The sequence below is a fragment of the Anguilla anguilla genome, chromosome 4, assembly GCF_013347855.1.
Source record: "Anguilla anguilla isolate fAngAng1 chromosome 4, fAngAng1.pri, whole genome shotgun sequence".
Lineage (NCBI taxonomy): Eukaryota > Metazoa > Chordata > Actinopteri > Anguilliformes > Anguillidae > Anguilla > Anguilla anguilla.
The window spans coordinates 29,285,759-29,305,457 of NC_049204.1; the positions used below are offsets into that span (position 1 = coordinate 29,285,759).

Genomic DNA, 19,699 nt, shown 5'->3' on the forward strand with positions numbered 1-19,699 from the left:
AGAGGGTAAAAGGTGCTGATTTAACAGGTTTGTGGATGGTTGCTGGCCTGGGTCCAGGTATAGAATAATAGTCATGTGTCTGTGGGGAGAGGATGGGCTCTGAGAACCAGTCTGCACATGCTCAGAAGAACAGGCCTCGTCTCTTCCGCTGTGTGCTGGTTTGAACCATGGGGAATGGAACAGTAAATTTTAGCACCTCTCCCTCCCTCCCTCCCTCCCTCCCTCTGTCTGTTGTTCTCCCTCCCTCTGTCTTGCCCCCCTCCCTCGCTCGCTCTCTGCTTTCAGGCAGCTGTATTGCTCCACCCTTAGGAGTAAAGAAAAGCAAATGACTTCAGAACAATCAGAAGCTGAATCCTTGTTATAACACTGAAATCACTTTGCTTCAGGAGCAACCGTACGTGCAGCTTTACTAACAAAGGAGAGCTTTCGCACCGCTGAGTGATCCCTGTAACAATCTGCCCAGCTGGCTAAATAAAGCAATAAAACACCTCTTTGTGAATTATAATCTAACGGCACAACACTAGGCTCGCTGCCGTTAGGTGAAGAGGATGAGCACGCAGCACTGGGGAATGTGAATGTGGAACGAGAATGAGGAAGACTCTAAAGGGCACTGGGGCCTGCCATGCCACTGAACCATGCCAAGATTTTCCACTGCTGAGTCAAAGCCTGATATGTGCCTGAAATGTGCAGTGAATACAGATTCTCCTCTCTCGCTGCTTGCGTGAAAAGGCTGGAGAACGTTTAGGCGTACAGAGGAAAGCCGTCTGTAGAGAGGGCAATGGCGGAGGCTCGGGGAGGGGACTGTGCCGTTTCTCGTCTTTGGGATAGTCTGCCGTGGCAGAAAGCCAGAAAAAAACTGCGTTCATTAGATGTTTCACCGGCAAATAAAACTCCGCCCTTTTCCAAGACTCTGAAGAGCCCATAATTTTCTCTGTTATATACGTCCTTGTGAGTAATGGATTCTACCTGCGCGGGCAGCACAGCCTGCGGATTGGTGAACAGCAAGGGCATTTATAAGGCAGTGCGATGTGTGAATTGTTTGATTTAGCAGGGTGTGCGCTCAGCCGTGTGAGGTAGGGTCTGACTCTGAGCCCTGCTCCGTGTGTATGAACACGCCCTGCTTCCTGCGGAGACGGGGCGTTCGCCAGGGCGTAAAGCGGAGCGCACTGCCTCTCTGAGCTCCCTCTGAAGCACGGCGCGTAGCGCGCTGTAGCTGAAGGTGTCGGGTGCGTTCAGACCGGCTTTCGGTCGTTTGTCTTCGTTCTCGGGGAGCCGGTTGTCAGCGGCACGTTGCAGCACGACATGGTCGTACCTTGTGCCTTTTAGCCTGGTCGAGAGCTCCCGGAGCTGTTTTGGAGGCAAACGTAAAGGTTCTAGTGAAAAGGCTTTGATAGCGGCGAAGCGAGAATATTTTTTTCAGTGGAAAAATCTTGCGTGCTTCAATATTTAATGAAGTTGGAAATGGGCCATTTATTTCAGTTGTCTTCCCCCGTTCAGCAACGGCTGACGTAGAGCTTTCTCTCTTAACCTGTCACCATTATCACCATGGTGACACTGCTGCCTTTTCCAGTCTAGGTATAAAAACAGAGCCATATAAGGTGTTTGTGTTGCTATATTTCCAGTGACACAGGCATAGTTTTAAAAGGCTGTAGGACTGCTGTGCAAAGACAGGTTGTTAGCATTGTAAAGCACTGTAGGGAGACTTGTAAATCTGTACTAAGGCATGCTGTAGACTTCTTATCCTCTTATCTTTCTCCTAAAGTGGCAATTACCTTGGTCCAAAAATATTATCAATATTTATATTACACATTCAGTTTGACATTTGACAGTTTTTCATTCTTTTAATTTAAAGAAATTCATTTTCCAAGCTACATCCACATACATTCACATAATTTTTACATAAAATTGGGAAGCTGTTTGCTTCTTCATGTCAATATGTGATGTTCTAATGATTCTGGTTACATGTACATAGTGTGTTCTAAGCATGCAAAACAATATATTTAATATCTGCATGAAATATTAAAGAATTTTGAATTTGTGTGATATTAAGGTAATTCCCTTTCGAAACAAATTCCCCAATACAGAGCTACAATGTGGTATGTAAGTTTAATTGGTCTTAGTTTGGATTGTTCCTAAAAATTCTGGAATAATGGTAGCAGGTCTGTTGAACGGATGGCTCCTTTGTACTATATGCTTTTAGTCTCTTGAGGGCTGTGGTCTTGAGCTGACATGTTATTGCATGAGACACAACTTGATGTATAATTCACACTCTAGCCCAGTATACTGAAGCATAAACATTGACCTACCTCTTCAGTGAGCTCAATAGCACAGGCTTAGACTCACTATCCAGTGTGCAGATGCTTAGGGCAGGAAACCATCGGATGAAAATAACCTTTCAACAAGTCACCTTGTTTTTCTAGTGCAGCGTTCGGAAAACAAGATTTACATGGCATTTAGCATTGTAACTATAATTTCAACTACTCTCTATGAATCTGTAGTACAAAAGAAATGTGAACTGGAGCACTTTTTTGAAAAAAGCAGATGCTGTGAGAGACTACCTGTAAATCTCTCCTCCCTAATTATGGAGTTCATCATTGGAGTTGCAGATACAGAACATGCTGTGATATTGGGAGGTATTAATAGCTAAAGTCAGGTATTATTTTTAACGTGCAAAGCAGAACATTTCAGGGTTGTTTACATTGATGATAGGATTCATATTATACAGCCAGGCACTAGAATGTCTGCATAGAGCTAAGCAGTGGACATGGGTAGCGGTTTAGCTTTGAAATGCTGAGGCTAGTTCCTCAGGCAAACACTTGGGGTTCCTGTGCGTTTGACTGCTTTCTGGGGGAGGCAGTGGCAGGCATAGCTCTCCTCCCCGTTCTGCCCGCGAGAGCCGCACGCGCCCCCCCCCTCTCCCACTGCGCCACTGCTCCGTTACCATGGCTACCTCTCGCACAGGCGAGAGGGAGGTCTGCCGTGTTTTCAGGGAAGATTGCTGAAGTGCCAAATGCACACGGGCAGAGCCAATTCTGCATCCCCGCTTACATAATAGAGGCCTCGGACACCAGGTCTAAAGGTGGATATGCACCTTTGTCATGGCTAATGGGTGGTGACTCACTGCCATTATAAAGATTAGCTTTCAGAGAACATCATTTTGGCATTGAATGTGTAATCGCTGATTAGGTTTGGTGCATCAGTGAGGCAGCCAGTACGCCCAAGGAATAAGCATGAAATGACGACAAATTCAGAACAACACCTTTAAAAATTGTATCTCAATAAAGGCTGTCCTCTTTCCTCTCTTTCCACTTTCCACTGTGCAGTACATACTACCTCTGAAATGAAGTGAGTTTTCAGAAGGATGTTTGTTTGCGAAGACGTCAGTAATATCTCAGCTTTGGCGAGACCGGCTGAAAGACAATACCGGCACACGCATTTCCGGTAAAGCAGGATATGGTGCTGTTGGCCGGGCGGCAGCACCGACGCGGAGGGACGGTCGGGGGTCACGGCATGTTTGAAATGCCGCTCACAGCTCCTGCTTCTCCCCCCTCCGAGCAAACAAAGAGGCGGGTTTATGCAGAGCCGTAACTCTGTGTGAGCGCCCTATTGTAGCCCAGTCTCTCGGTCCCATGCCATCCTGCAGTGGGAGGGGAGAGCAACCACGCCCACTCCCCCCCCCCCCCCCCCTTTCAAGCATGCAGGGGAACAGAAGGCCCAAGGCAGCCTGCTCTGTCTGACTGTAAATTCTCTGGAGTCAGTTTTGTGATGCAGTTCAAGTGTGCTGTGGAAATGACTGGGAATTGCTTTCAGATTCTTCTGAATTGAATTTAATTAGTACATTTTTCATGACTGCCAGTTGTAATGCTTCAGGATTGAGTAAATCTGATGCGTGGCGCAATGTTAGTAAGTCGCACATCACGACGAAGAGCTCTTCTAATGAGACACGCACACAACAGTGCTGTATGTCACTAGTCATTTGTTTAATACGGAGAATTAGAATGGAATGACTTGCTGTTAGGGGAATGGATTAAAGTAATGTACCAATTAAAGTAATGCTAAATAATCCTCAGAAGAAGAGGAAGGTAGTTTCTGTCTCCGTAAACTGTATTTAACGTGCACTGTATGCGATTGCAGTGATTATATTGGCGTAAATTTAGGCAGGATCTTCACTGTATGAATGCCAGCCAATCACTTACAAAATACACATTTATGCTTTTTAAGTGATTTGGTTGGAATACTGAAGGTCATATTATGGTCTTCAGTTTGTATAACTCACTTCATCAGTTATTTTCCATATGAAAATCTAGAACATATGCTTTTTAATCCGCTCAGTGCAGAGTACCCTTTCATCCACTCAGTGCAGAATCGTTTCCTGATCTGATCTACAGCAATCACTGAGGCTGCGAAAGGTCCAGACGGGTTCAACAGTCAGTCATTACAGCACTTGCCATTTCGCTTTTGTCTTGGCTGAGAAGCCGGTGGGGAATGAGTCGGGGAGAGCGAGGCTCTGAAAGATCACGCGTGTCTGACCTTCGGGTCAGGGCTCTGCAGCCTTGCCCATTGGTCGGTATTCTCGGGGGGGGGGGGGGGGGGGGGGGGGGGGGGTTGGGGGGGGGGGGTTAGACTACCCGATAAGACCAGGTGACTATCCGATTAAACATGAAAAAAGCGAGATGACAAGTTGCCATGGTGATGCATCTAGCTAAACAGGTTATCAGTACAGGGCACTACAGCAGTAATCAACCACTGGAATTTGTGTCCTGACTGCGCTAATACTAACTGTAGGCTCCAGCCCCACTGAAAAGCAAATTATTGGCATGAGCATAAACCAGGGAGTGGAGTTCCGTCAGCAAGGTACTCCCCATCTAATCGGGCGAGAGTGATCCTCCAGTTGCTAAGGAACCTGCAGTGTTCTGGTGTCAGCTGTGTGTGTTCTGCAGTCCTTTGGTGTGATGGCTGCCCAGCTGTACTGATGGAGCTGTTTTAATATAATAATAGGCCTCAATGTCTGTCAAAAGATGAGTTTGACTGATAAGTTATTTTTGCTTATTAAATTCAAATAGACCTTCAATATCTGAAATTATACCGTTTGTGAAGAGCCAGAAAAATGTTTATAGAAAACATGTAGTTCCCTACTTATTTTATCTGATGAGTTTATATCATGTTGTGTCCATAGGATAGAGTGCAAAGTTATCAGAACTTGACCAATAAAGCCATTTTCAGAGACGTGCTGAACAGAAAATGTGCTTTAGAAAATTAAGAGAATAGCTTTCCTTGAATTTAAAGAAGCACAATGGGCTGTAGTCATTATGTCGTGAACATTATTCTCCATCCAAGAAATATACGGCACAATGATTCTGCTTTCTGGTCGGCTTTTTTAGCCTTTCCAGGATCCAAAATGAGAGCATCATGGGAGCTGTATTCATTTTATTGTATTGTCAGCTGGTCAGGCAGGGTTTTCTTTTCTTTGGCTCACGTTTGTGTTCACACTCGTATTTGTAAATCTCTGTACCTACAGTATACAATGCAGAGATGTCTGAGGGGACATTTTTGGACACTTTTAGGAATTGTTGATTTGTGAAAATGCACGCCAGTAGGATTGCTGTTGATTTTCATAAGAAATTAGATTAAGAGTTATTTGTATGGTTGGCTGAATTATACATCGTAATACCAAGAAATTCTTTAAATGCCACACCAAGCATTTACCCTCAGCATGCCCGTGGAGAAGTGACCAATAATATGAGAAGGCAAAAATTATTTTCTATTTGAGGATATTAAATCCATAATGAATTTAGGTCTATATGTTAAATGTTCTTTAATGTGAAAGGGTGTTGGCATGAAGACTCAGACATTATGTAATTTAATATTTGGCCCTCTGCTATGAGCATGTAGAAATGCCACAGTTTGTCTTTGAGTTTGTCCATTCATTTCAAGGACAGCTCGTGTGAAAAATAAAAAAATAAAAATAACAGCTGGCTCGGCACCCAATCAAAACCGTCATCTCCCATCTGTTTTCCCCTTTCCTTCTGGCACCTCATCTCCATAGGACCACTGGGTAGAATAGTCATGTTACCATGGTCTGTGGTTGCTTGGGGGAAGGACAGTGACTTGCCCCCTTCAGGGATAATTATCCATTATTGTTCTGCAGCAGTGGCAGATCTATAAACACCAGTTCAGATCTATTGGTGAGCATGCAAATAGACAGGCACGCTGCCTGATTTGATCTTCATTTGATTGTAAGGGCCAGAACGGTAATGTCATTCTGTATGTACAGAGCTTTCTTCAGAGGACCTGTTTCATATTTCACAGCAAAAGTGTCCTAAGCTGTCCCCAGCCTAACAGATTGCATTCACTGTGTAAGAAACGAGAAGTTTCCTTTCTGTCGCAGCAGGCATGGTGGATGAAAGCAATATTCTATAATTGGTGTCCAGAGGAAACCATGGTAATTGTGTTTGCATTGGGACCTTGGAGCAGATCCTCGTCTTTAAATGTAATATTGAAATACCTTGATCATTTTTTGAAATGGAATGGAACGCGTTAGTAATGATACTCCTCGATTAATGTGTACCACGCCGTTGCCTCTGTGTGGATAAATAAATTAGAGACGATGTCAAGTGCGGTCGCGCTATGTTATTAACTGCTTGAAGGATAAACACCCCCTTCGGGAGAGTTTGGGAACAGGGCTGGCCGGTTGGAGCTGTGTCTGGGCCAATTATTCACTGACTTGATTGTGACTTGTAGGCTTAGCACTGGTAGCAGTGCAACCGATCAGAGAACAGCGCTAAATTATTTTTTCTTGGAAAGACAATGATGATGCCAGTATTTTCTTGCTAGGCTTGGGGATATTTAATTAACTGCTGAATGCAGAGACGTTCATCCCTCGCCTGGGTTCCCGTGTGTCATTCGTCCGCTCGCTGTCTTGCTTCTCGTGCACGGTTCGTTTGTTGACAAGCCTGTGATTGGAACAGGCACCCAAGGAATGTTTCACCTTTAAACGTCACTGCGTTTTCTTGTGTGGCTGATTTTTTTTTTTTTTTTTCACAGATGGTGCGTTTCTCTTGAGCTTACATTAACGGTGACACAGATTCATGCAATTAGGCATTGGAAAACACAGAAACTGCAGGCTTCGTTATGGTTCCGCATAAATGTTTATGTTTAAAAGTACATACAGAGCATATAGGACATTCAAACTAAGCACTCAGATTTCTTGAATTTATTTCCGCTCACGATGGGACCACACTCAAGTTTGTTTTTCCCTCAAAGTATCACTGATTTGCAGTGCACTGCGTGGACTCGCTCAGCGGCGCTGGCACATGGAGAATGCGCCCGCAGTGTAGCCAAAAAAATCTCACCAGAAGTCGCTATGGCGTCACTAGGGTTGGTGTTACCCAGTGCGCGGGTTGGGGGGTCCAACCGTGTTACTGGGGGGGAGGGGGGGGGGGTGCTACCGTTAATCGGTGAAAGGTGATTTCTGCTGTTGCTCAACAACGAGAATGGAGGTTGTCAAAGTTGCGAGAAGTCGCCAAATTTGACACTAGATAAGATTTTTAGTCGCTAGGGAAGTCAAAAAGTCGGTAAATCTAGCGACAAAGCCGCTAAATTGGCAAAACTCTGCACCCTGCAGACCGTGATGACGTGCAGTGATTTGCATGAAGAACTCTTAGGAAACCATCATAAAATGGCACAGCGTAAAACGTGGCCCTTCTCCATGGACCAGCACTTACCTCTGTTTCCCATTTGAGTGGTGCCGTGTGTTCAGTGTTTTACTCTATTGCCTAAGTGCCTTTATTGGGTTTGGCGATAATAGGATTGCGGCAGCGTGGGCGTAACAGCTTTAGCCTTGCGTATGTATGCGCACGGTATGCTCGGGGACACGATTCTAAATTGGACAAAGAGGCCACTGAACCCTCAAGAAAACGTGTGGAATGTCAACCAACAGCACTCGAGGAGTGATTCCCTCTGACGAGACGGATACTCTTTGTTGGGATCATCCGTTTTTCTCCTTTCTTTATATTCTCTTTCCATACTTTACGGGAGTGCAGGCGAGAATTTTCTCTCGTCCACAGCACTTGAAGTCAGCCACCGCTTCTTATCCCACAGTGGTTCGCTGGTCAGGTTCACACGGAGTTGGACAAAGGCGCTTCACGTGCAGCTCAACCGGGGAATTTTCGGCTGTCTGATTGACCGTTGCGTGACGAGACGCTACCAAGCTGGCCGGCTGAAACCCTCCCAGTGGGAATATTGCACAGTCCGGGTTCCATACCAGACCGCGGGTCCCATTAATTCACAAGAACAATACCATAACAGCAGGAGTCACCCAGCATCACCCTTTTCATATTCTTTTATCAAGAGTATTAATAAATAATGACGATTAATTTACATTTGTTAGTGCAGAGAAACTAGTGATTGTGTTTTTTAGGCTTTATACAATGTTGTTATATGTTTTTACTTTTTGTTATATGTTGCCTGTAAACTAAAGGTTGTCTTCACCAAAACTGTAAAACATAGTTTATTGTTCCTTACCTGTCACATTAGACAGTTTGACAGGCAAGGAAAGAGTTTCAAAGTGGAGAAATCGGTTTCTTTCCGGAACATTTTGTAATGTTGTCGTCTGCATGTGAAATTCCACCTGTAAAGCAGGAGGGGTGAATGGGCATTTGTTTGACTCCCATTTGAAAGACGCTGTTTGGATGTGCAGGTAGCTGTCCTGAGGCATAAACCATTTATTTTTATCAGAATCTTTTTTTTTTTCCACTTGAGTATGAAGTGGGGCATTTTGAGTGGGGAAATTGCAACTTGTGTGCGCTGCACGTTTGGAAGGTGCATTTAACCCTGAGTTCCAAGTCCAAATACCACAAATTATCCCAGCTGAATCAATGAACTCAGATTCATTCCGGGGGAAATGCTGGTCTTTGAATGAAGGTCTTTGATAAATAATCACCAAATGTATGGAATGAATATCTACCACTGTAAGGGAAATTACCTGCATATTTATATACCTTCAATTACCAGCCCTGTGTCAGGCCCACCTCATTTAACTAACCATGCATTTAACTGAGAAAGGTTACATGGACTGCAGGGTGGAGAATTACTTGTCACCCACTTGTCCCTTCTGTAATTGAAACAGTACTGCATGCTGATCTAACAGGTAAAACACCCTCTGCTTTTAATCTCCCAGCTTTCGTACATACATTAACTCTTTTAGTGTGTGTGTGTGTGTGTGTTTCCTGGGATGTTGTTAGGCCTGACAAACAGCAGGTAAGGGATTGCCTACATTACAGATTTGTTGTTTTGGTTAGCTATACAAAATTTTGAAGTTACCCTTCAAATTGTGGTCTCAGTTCTGTAGAGTTCCGCTGAAGCTGTAGTGTATTGTTTTTAAATGCAGCTTTATTACGTCACTGCAAGAAGAGGGCGGTTAAGTATGGCTCTGTGCTTGCCTTGCATACCTATGTCATCACTTTGAGCTGGTGTTTTATCCTTATTTGTAGCGTCGTTAGCCATGTCCGTTTTGTGTAGTTCATGGGTGAGAAACTCCATTCCTGAGGGGTTATATCCATTTTGAAATTTTGTACCAAATTCTTCTCTTTCAGTAACTAGCCCAATCATTTCCATCATCTGTGTCTTTAGCTACATTTATTGATAAGCTCATGAATGACAGTTGAGAACTGTTGTTATGCCCCTGTATGCAGGATTTTACATCGATATGCAGTATATGCAGGTGATTTATTAGTTGAGCTAAGATAATTGGAGGAAATGAAAATCAGAAATGGATACGACCCTCCAGGAACAGGGTTGTATCCATTTCATGAACAGGGGCCCCTGATGTAATGTATTATGTTACATTTAGTGTTTCCTGTCTGGTGTGTAAAAGTTGTGAACCCCTCAGTGGGATTCGGGGGTACCGCCTCCCTCTCTTACTCTGTGAGATCATACACCAGGCGAGCACCACAGCTGTTTCCATAGCAGCTGTCACGTGGGGCTGTACAGCTGGGGTCAGGGTGCTGCAGGGCAGAAATGAACACAGAAGAAGAGCTCGAGGACAAGGGAGGCTAGTGCTGTCACTGCGAGGTAGAAGGCCTGAAAGGTGCGTAACGGCTCATTTGCTTCCTCTGTTTCAGAGCGCGCACCTGGCCATGATTGACACCTTGATGATGGCGTACACGGTGGAGACGGTCAGCGTGGACCGGGTGGTCTCCTGCATCCAGCAGTACCCCTCCTTCGACCCCGACGGCGACGTGCCCTACGACACCGAGGACGCGGTGACGAGCTGGATGAACAAGGTCGGGACGCCGTGGCTGAAATGCCCGTTTGCTGTTAGCATCGAAACGCATCGGCTTTACCGTCTCTTACGCGAGGCACAGAACAGGGGGCACTCAGAGTGCGTCCCCTGGGTTAGGGAGGCCACAGCCCATCCCGGTTCAGCAAATACTGCTGTCCCCTACAGGACTGTCACATTGCAGCTCTCTCTCTCTCTCTCTCTCTCCTATGCTCTCTAGAAAATTAACTGATGGTGAGTCAGGGAGCAGAGATGTTCTCTCTCTCTCTCTCTCTCCCCCTCTCTTTCTCTCTCTCTCTCTCTCTCTCTCTCCCTCCCTCCCTCCCTCTCTTTATTTTCTCTCTCTCCCTCTCTCTTTCTCTCTGTACTGATGGTGAGTCAGGGAGCAGCAGAGATGCTGTCCCCTAGAGAACTGTCACATAACTTTTCTCTCTCTGTCTTTCTCTCTCTCTCTCTCTCTCTCTCTCTCTTTCTCTTTCTCTCTCTCTCTCCCTCCCTCTCTTTCTTCTCTCTCTCTCCCTCTCTCTCTCACTCACTGTCTCTGTACTGATGGTGAGTCAGGGAGAGCAGAGCTCCACCTCCTGAACGGGAGCCCACTGGTCCGTTTACATTCTTGCGCGGGGAGCACTTGTGCCCTGCCTGCTTGCCTCAGCCTGGAGCCCCATGCGGGGCTCCACTCACCGCAGTTGTCTGGTAGGCTTCGAGGCAGCTGTGGAAAAAAATCCCCCCGAGCAAATGTTACATAGCCAGTATGTTTGCTCACGCACAGAAAGGAAATGGCCTTGGAGACACAATAAGCCTTTGAGGGGAACTCCTCTGGAGACTTTGCATTTTTGTTTATCTGTAGGAATGAAATCAATAGGCCGGTATGTACAATGGGAAAGAAAACAGTCAGTTGTGATTCTAAGGGGAAGAAAGTGTTATCGCTCAGATTTCTTATCATTGTATTTGAAAGGGAACAGATAAGGAAAAAGGTCATTGCTCAAAACCAAAAGTACAGCAGGTACAGTACACTTGGAAATGAAGGATATTCATTGTAAAAGATGAATGGTAATGTCGTGGATGTGGACTAATGTGAACATACTGTATTATTTCTGATTGAAGTTTTGCTAGCTGGCCTGACTGGGATGGGTTCGGGCTGTGAATAAACTGTGTTTTTCCTCCACCGTGTAGGTAAACGAGCATTTGAAAGACGTCGCGGTCCAGGAGCAGAAGGTGAGGGAGACGCAGTGCGCCGAGCCGCCGGAGGCCTCGCGGGTGAGTCGCCTTCTCCGTACCGGAGCGCCCGAGAATGCCGGGCCACGTGAGCGAAGCTCAGCTACATCCCGCTTCACCGCCGTTAGCATCAGCTGCGTGACGCGCGGTTTCGGACTGGTTTAATAACACCTGCTCTTAGCGTGTAGCCGTCAGTGGCTGAGCATGATCTATGGCTGAGATTCAGTCAATATTTTTTCTTAATATTTGAGGGCCTTTAACATGACAGTTCAAGACCTGAATATTTTTTTTTCTTCACACAGTTTAGTGAATTCAGCTCTCACTAATACTAACTCACCAAACTGAGTGTGTGAAGAAAGTGTACACTTCCATTTACCTGTAAGTTAAGGACAAATGTTGATTGAATCCCCGTAAATAAATTATTTGCCTGTTTTCTATTTGACGGCCTATTTGGCACTGTCGTGCTGAAAGAATTTGTGTTAAACTATTTATGCTGCAAATGTTATCGGGCTCTCTTTATGGTTCAGAAGTGTCCTAAGGAATGTATTTATCATAAAAACCAGACTTGCATTCTCACTGAGTGATAATCATGTTTATCTCGGTGAGTAGACTTTACCCACAGTTCTTTGCACCTCTGTAATGGTGCAGAAATTACCCTGAGAAGGTGAAATGAGCTTTTAAGCGACACATTTTCAAGTCGCATATCACCAGGCTTTCCTGCTGCATTGCCTTGTTTACAATTGTAATGTTCCGTATTAGTAACCATATAAGAATGTAAAATACTTTTTATGTACATTTCAGCCACAATACTACCGTTATTACTATTTTCATATCTGCAGGACAGTAGTTGTAATTCGTGAAATAATGGAATGGCATTTGAACCTTTATTGGAGATTAAGCAGTACTGAGACCAGACTCTAACCAGTGCAGGTTCAGGTTGGGAATAACGGCTTCTGTTTTCCCCAGCTGTGCTAACCGTGATGGTAGAAAGCCCCCTGGAGCGTTCCAGTAATTGATCTGCATTGCGCTTGAAAAGAGGCGTTTCTTTTTTTGTCTGCTGGATGAATCCAGGGCAGAGAAATAATCCCCAGGGCCAGACGGTGGTGGAGAAAGCTTTCTGATGTTATCTCGTTGACTGGCGCGGTTGATCTGGAAAGGGGCTGCCTTGCCAAACCGCAAGGGTTAGTCTCAGAGCCCCAGCCAGCCGCCCAGCACAGACAGAGCAGGGCCTGCAGTGTGGGGCCGTGGGCTTGTTTGCACACTGCTGTACATATCCAAACTCAGGCCCTGAGATGCATCTGCCAGCGCAGAGACTGCCACATAGCACATACAGACATCTACCAGCAGTGACACTGTCACATAGCACATACAGACATCTACCAGCAGGGACACGGACACATAGCACATACAGACATCTACCAGCAGAGGCACTGTCACATAGCACATAGACATCTACCAGCAGGGACACGGACACATAGCACATACAGACATCTACCAGCAGAGGCACTGTCATATAGCACATACAGACATCTACCAGCAGAGACACTGTCATATAACACATACAGAAATCTATCAGCAGAAGCACTGTCACATAGCACATAGACATCTACCAGCAGAGGCATTGTCACATAGCACATACAGACATCTACCAGCAGAGACTGTCACATAGCACATATAGACATCTACCAGCAGAGGCACTGTCACATAGCACATACAGACATCTACCAGCATAGGAATGAACCTGAGGGGTTCATTGTCCTATCAGAGCCACTCGTGCAGTGTGTGCTGAAAGGAGAGGCGTGGTCACTGTTCTGGTAAAACCCAGCCAGGAGGTGGTGACACCCGGCTGCGCTCAAGCTGCGGGTCGAGGGGGGGGGGGGGCGGGGCCGTACGCGTGGCGGTCTCCCTTCCAGCCGCCGCTCGTCGGGGCCGCCGAGGCAGACGCGACCGGTCAGTGCAGAGGCGGCGGTGCTCCACGCTGCCTGAATGCGGCCCCTTGTGCGACGCACGGCCTCTCTGGAGGACAGGACAGCGCGGGGCTTTGTCTGTCTCAAAAACTGAAAGCGCTCAGCTGCGGCCTCCCACGCAGGGCAGGGCCCGGCCCACAGGGGGCACTGTTCCCTCTGCGAGGGACTAGAGTGCGCTACACTAGGCAGTGAGGCTCTAAACACAATACACACATTCAGACTTCTGGCTGCCATTTCACGAGTGTGAAAATTTAAACCTTGGACTGAAGGGAACCAGTTCAGTACAGTATTGTGATGTGAATGTGAGAACAGTATTGTGACATACATTCAGTACTGTATTGAGCAGAATTGTGCTTAGCATGTAATGATTCAAGTGCCGCAGTGTTGTGATATGAATGCAGTACTATTGGGATAGGAAGGCAGTGTAGTGTTGGATTTATAATGCTGTACATTATGTGTTGGGGTGGTTTGCAGTGTTGTGGTGTGAATGCTGTGCAGAAGCTGTTGCTGGTTCCTGAGGGAGTTGTATTCTCTATCATTAAACTGTAGCTGTCAGACAACAAGAGCCATTTTGTTCAGCTTGTCCTGAAATTGCACACTTTTGAGGTCATGTCTAGCCAAAGGCTGTTTCACATGCTAAATAAATAAAAAAAATACTGCACTAAACCTTTTTCGAGTTGCAAATCTGTGTCAAAAAATATAATTTCGGAGGACATGATCTGTCACAGAGTGGGAAACGGGCAGAGAGAAAGTGCAAGTGACCCAGCTTGGCATGCAGGAAGAGCAGTGTGGAGGAGAGGGCAAGGCTGCCCTTCGGGGGGGGGGGGGGGGGGGGGGGGGGCAAGGGGGGAGACCAAGGCCTCGGGATTTCACAGACATCCAGGATGTCATCATGACGTGATCTTCCTCCAAGTAAAACAGTTTCCAGCTGGGCTAGGCCAGCGCTTATACTGTACTCCACATGGGCTGCCTCTGTGCTGATTGAGCGTAATTACCACCCAGAGAGGTTAAGCAGCGTCAGGCACACCTTCTGCTCTTTGCTTTTTTTCCCATCTCTCTCCCCCAGACTTTCACAGATGAGTAAAAGTCTTAAGGTTTTGGACTGTGGGCTGCCACTGGCTCTGTGTTGTGTTTGAGCATCAGTACACGCACACCGTCTTGTTTTCCTGTCTGACTCCAAAAGCACATTGTGTGTTATATCCATCACATGAACTGTGTTAAGGAATGCACTCGTGTGTCTGTCTTCTTTATTTTGCGGTGGATTCCGAGGTGTTCAAAGGTCGAGTAGAAACAAGTGTTCTTTCAAATGTAAATGTTAGTCAGCTATCATCGAACAAGTTAACTGTGTTAGACACACGTGAGAATTTCAGAGGCTTTAATCTGCATTCAAAGAGCCTGATGATTCAATCAGCTAAGAATTCCAGGACAGACGATTTGTCAGATGGGTCTGTGGGTTTGTCCTGTACCGCATTAAAATAATAATGCTTCAGTGAAAGCAGAGCAATCCACAAAGACAGGGATGTAATTGCAGGCTTCCCTTTGAGAACTGCTATGAAAGGATTGCCCTTAACGTACAGGCCCAAAAAAGTCCTTTGGTTTAAGAATTAAATTCACACTCTCAATTAGCGTGCAAACACAGACTACTCTATTAAGAACAGAAAAGAAAGAATCGATTTAATTGAGCAGGAATTGGTTCCCATTTTATTCCCTGTGTAGGACTGTCCGCAGGTGATAGTTTGATCGTGTACCAGCTTCTGTTTTAATTTGTGAAGTGTTAGAGAGGAAGGCCAGCGAGTCCGGTAGTCTTAGGGGTGAAGACCTGTGTGTTTTTCTGGTGCTGGCTTTCCTGATGTAGGTGCAACAGGAGATGTACAGGGGAGAGGGGAGGGGCTAGTGTTGCCCGCTGTTGCGTGCTTTTGACTGTTCTTTCTTTCTGTCTTTCTTTCTGTCCTCCTTGTTTCGGCCCCATACATTTTGGGCTGCTGAAGTCTCCAACCAAATGGTATTGGAAACTGGTTCCTGTAAGTCAACCAGCTTTACTTTCCCTCCTACATCACTCCCTGTTCACCCCGCCCCTTCCCGCATACTCCCATAACTCATTCCGTCCCTGTGTCAGCAGCCTCATCTGACTGTGCCCACCCCTCCTCCAGTCCCTGCTTAAATCCTGGTATGTCTAGCCTAAGAGCAGTCTGAGCACTGTGCTATACATCGGTACTAAACTGTGTCTGCTCAGCAGCTTTTAGATGTAAGGAGATTGTGCACAGCTCCTTATAAGCGAGAGTATACGCTTTAAGTGTGCCTGTGTACATTAAGTCCAGTTCATTTTGTCACATTTTATTCATGGTACTGAACTCCTGCCCTAGCAGCAGAGCTGAAGCGAGTTAACACACTACTTTTCTCTAATATTATGTAATATCAATGTGCCATGAAATCCTAATATAGATTTGAAATACGATATGTTGGCACTTTTTTCTTTTTCTTTTGGCACTTTTTTCTCACAGTAAGAACAGGCCTTTTTCATTTTTAGTGGCTCAGTCAGGTATATGATATGTATTATATGTTATCAAAATATGTTATTACCCTCACTTAGAATCATAGGATAATTTTAATAACCTTGACATTCTTAGATCTCTGAAATACATAGGGGGCTTGGGTTCATTCATTAATTGGTTCATTAATTCATTCATTCATTCATAAAAGCAAATTTGTTTTGGAGCCTTTTTGGAGTCAGCATTACTGTCCTTTCATGTGTGCTGATGAAAGAGAAAGTATCTGTGTACGGGAGAGTAAAGACACAAAGGCTTTATTGTGCGGCCTACGCTTCAGCCTGCTTTCATGTATGGGTAAGGCATGCAGGAGAATGAGTCTGCTCCCTGAAGTTCAGCTCACAGGAGCACTACGAGAGATGGAAGGGCTGGGGGGGAGGTACATGGCACACTGTGAGCAAGGTAATCAAGGCAGTGCAAATTTGTTTCAGCTCCGCCTGAAAAGTACTGCTATTTGTTAAGCTATTTAGTAAACACTAAAATTCATTCAGAATTTTTACCTAGTGCCATCTCACAATCAACCGGAGTAAGATACTGCTATCCAAACCTACATAATCTGTGCCATCCACTCATGGCCTCATTTTACTGTGGAAAGTATTTTAAAACTGGCGTTTTGATCGTAAGATGAGATACTTTTAGGTTAAACAATAACATGCAATTGCTCAGCTGTACTGAAACTCATTTAGCCAGGTGATTGTTACATTCTCACGTTGATCACATCACTAAGCACTGATGCACGTAGCCGTTTGAGTGCTGATAACGGAGAGCTAATCTAATTAGCAGCCGCAGTTTAAATAAGGACAGGATCTGGCGCTACTCGAGCAGCAGCTTTACAGAAGGAAAGAGCTGAGGCTAGGATCATCAGCGCGGAGACCAGAGGAGCACGCTCAGTGCTGTAGTTCCAGCTTTGCATGCAGTAGTACCCTCGCTGTTCTGTGGTCACGTCCAAACTGCCCTCGCTGAGACACCCCTCAACTGGACATTTGAGTGTGTATGCTGGGAGACTTTGTGTGTGAGTGTGTGTTTTTTGTGTATATGTTTATTTATATAGATATTTGGATGTACAACATTTTGTGTGTATATATCCTTGTGTACCTGTTCGTTTGCATACATGTGATATTGTGCGTGTGTGTTTCTGCTTCTGTGTTTCTGTGTGTGTGAGTGTGCGTGTTTCTGTCTAACTGTTTGTATATATTTGATTGAGTGTTAGTATGTGTCTGTCTGTCTGTATCTATGTGTGTCTGTCTGTGTCTGTGTGCATGTGTGTATGTATGAGAGAGTGTGAGTGTGAATGTGATATTGTGAGAGTGTATGTGAGTGTGATATTGTGAGCATGTGAGTGTGAGTGTATGTGAGTATGTCATTTCCTCTCTGTAAAGTGCCCTGTGTGTTCTGGCCCAGGCTCGCTACAGGAAGGAGCAGGCTCTGCCCAGGCAGGTCCCGTGGATCCCCCCAGTGGATAACCTGCTGAAGGACAGCACCGACGGCAGCGCCCTGGCTGCTCTTCTGCACTTCTACTGCCCCGACATCATCAAGCTGGAAGGTACAGTGGAGCCCTCTGCTGGCAAACACACAACATGTCTGCCCCCTGCAGAAGGAGCGCACTGGCTGTCTTCTGCTCTTTTTTACTGGGTGTTCTCTCACATCTCTTTAAAGTTCCAACACCGGCACTGAGCGTGCTCAGAACATTGCCATATTAGAGAGATTCCTACACAACGTCTATGCTGAACTGAGTTCTGTTCTGCTCAGGAAAGATGTGTCAGTGTCATAGAGACTCTTTCTGTTGAGGCACACCCAGTGTGTACATTCTTTTAATGTGGTATTTCATTCTGTTGGACAAAAAGTTAGCCCTCAGAGGAAACGCGTCTGAAAAGCAGATGCATGGCTCAGTTATTTAAGGCTTTTAAAGTGAATGTAAGAGATCATTTGTTGAATGCAAGAGATTATTAGAGCATGCTTCCTGTCAGTCCTCGGAATTTATTGAAATAACATGTTAGGGTGCCTGGGGCCTTAGTGTGATTGGCCGTGCCTTGGTGGAGTCGGTTTAAAATACAGTTGCTGTTTGAAGATAAACAGAGTTCCCTTGTGCCTTGCGTGTGATTGGAGTAATCTCCCAGGCGGGGCCTGATGACATCACTGCTCTTGTTCCCTCCCACCCCCTCACAGATATATGCCTGAAAGAGTCCATGTCACTGGCAGACAGCTTGTACAACCTGCAGCTGATTCAGGAGTTCTGTCAGGAGCACTTGAACCGCTGCTGCCACTTCACACTGGAAGACATGCTCTATGCCTCCTCCTCCCTCAAGGTAAGCACACTTTGCAGAAGTTTTCACAGCTTCTCATCCTGGAGGAGCAAAGCTGCCTGTTACAGACTGAGCCACACCCGGTGGACGTGTGGGGTGCTGGAGAGGGGAGCTGTTAGCGTGCTGTTCTGGTCTGATGCCAGTCGGGGGAGTGAGTCATCAGCATTTTTACGGCTGTCTGAGAGAGAGGCCTGGGCTACGGAGGCTCTTTAGATGCGCAGTCTTCTCTCAGAGCCTGGGCCTGCTTCACCCAGCCTTCTGCTTTCCACTGTCTCTTGAGCTTTCAGAGGAGCTGTGTGTGTGTGTGTGTGTGTGTGTGTCTGTGTGTATGTGTGTGTCTGTACGCGTGTGCGTGCGTGTGTGTGTGTGTGTATGTGTGGTGAGTGAGTGAGTGCGTGTGTGTGTGTGTGTGTGTGTGTGTGTTACTGTTGGCCCATAAGTTGTGGACGCCGGATCCAGTGGGCAGATGCAAGCTCTTCATCTCCTGTAAGTGCTGGAGGAAACTCTCCGGCTGTATGATGTCATTACACTACATATTCCTCTTCTCCTTGCCCGTAGACCATCCAAACAGAGGCATGCTTCTTAAAGGCGGATTATAATGAGGTCCTGTACTGCAGGGGAGAGTCTTCTCATTATTTGTGAAATGTGGTCTCAAGCTACAAGCGCTGTCGACAAGTGCACTGTGGAGATGCATTTCTTTATGCTCGTTTGCGACTCGTACAGTAAGTGCAGTGTACGCTGAAATCCTGGCCTGTCCGTTGAGATGGAAATAGGAGCTGGCTGTGCTGTCAGTTCCTTTCCCTCATGGAAGCGGGACGCTGGGCATTTCTCTGCACGGTTCATGAGACAGCTCAGTGTATCAGCCTGCCGCTGTTCACTTCCAACTCCTCCTGCAAGACTCTTACAAACACGTCAAGTAGAACTGAAGGGCCCAAGGTTTATACCGGCAATAGAGACAGGCAGCATTAAGGGTAGCTGGAGAGTGAGAATGGGCCAATAGAATGCATCGTTTCCAAGCAGACTCTCCCTGGCTTGGGGTTCACCCACAAGATCTGAGCCAAGGACAAAAAAAATTAAGCTTCCTGACAATAAACCAACAGACGCCTTTTTAAACTTGAAAAATAGCCTGTGTTATTGGGGAGCCCTCCGAGCATAAGGGGATGTGCTTTCAGTTAACAGCTGTGTTTTCTCTTGTTAGCATCTCTTTGTGTGAAAGAGGGAAAGCAGAGAGAACTGACTGACTGGCTGTTGACTGTTCGTTTGGTGCCATGTTTGTTTCTGGGAATGGCTTTGTGCTGTTGTAGAAGTCTGTACTGTTCATTTATTTTTCTAAATTGAGTGCTGTTATTATTACTGAGCTAATTCTTTGCTCAGTAACTCTTGCTGTGC

At 45.9% G+C, this 19,699-nt stretch overlaps 1 protein-coding gene across 4 annotated transcripts in view; it reads left to right on the forward strand.

Moving 5' to 3' along the window:
* camsap2a (calmodulin regulated spectrin-associated protein family, member 2a) overlaps positions 1 to 19,699 on the forward strand; it is a 44,580-nt gene that overhangs the window by 12,800 nt on the left and 12,081 nt on the right. For 2 of the 4 annotated variants that reach the window (XM_035414881.1, XM_035414882.1), the window contains exons 3-7: positions 10,122 to 10,283; positions 11,453 to 11,536; positions 15,450 to 15,482; positions 17,409 to 17,550; positions 18,174 to 18,313. In XM_035414881.1, the coding sequence (XP_035270772.1) occupies positions 10,122 to 10,283; positions 11,453 to 11,536; positions 15,450 to 15,482; positions 17,409 to 17,550; positions 18,174 to 18,313 (561 nt within the window). The remainder of the gene's footprint in view (positions 1 to 10,121; positions 10,284 to 11,452; positions 11,537 to 15,449; positions 15,483 to 17,408; positions 17,551 to 18,173; positions 18,314 to 19,699) is intronic. The other 2 variants (XM_035414883.1, XM_035414884.1) reach the window with 1 other exon arrangement.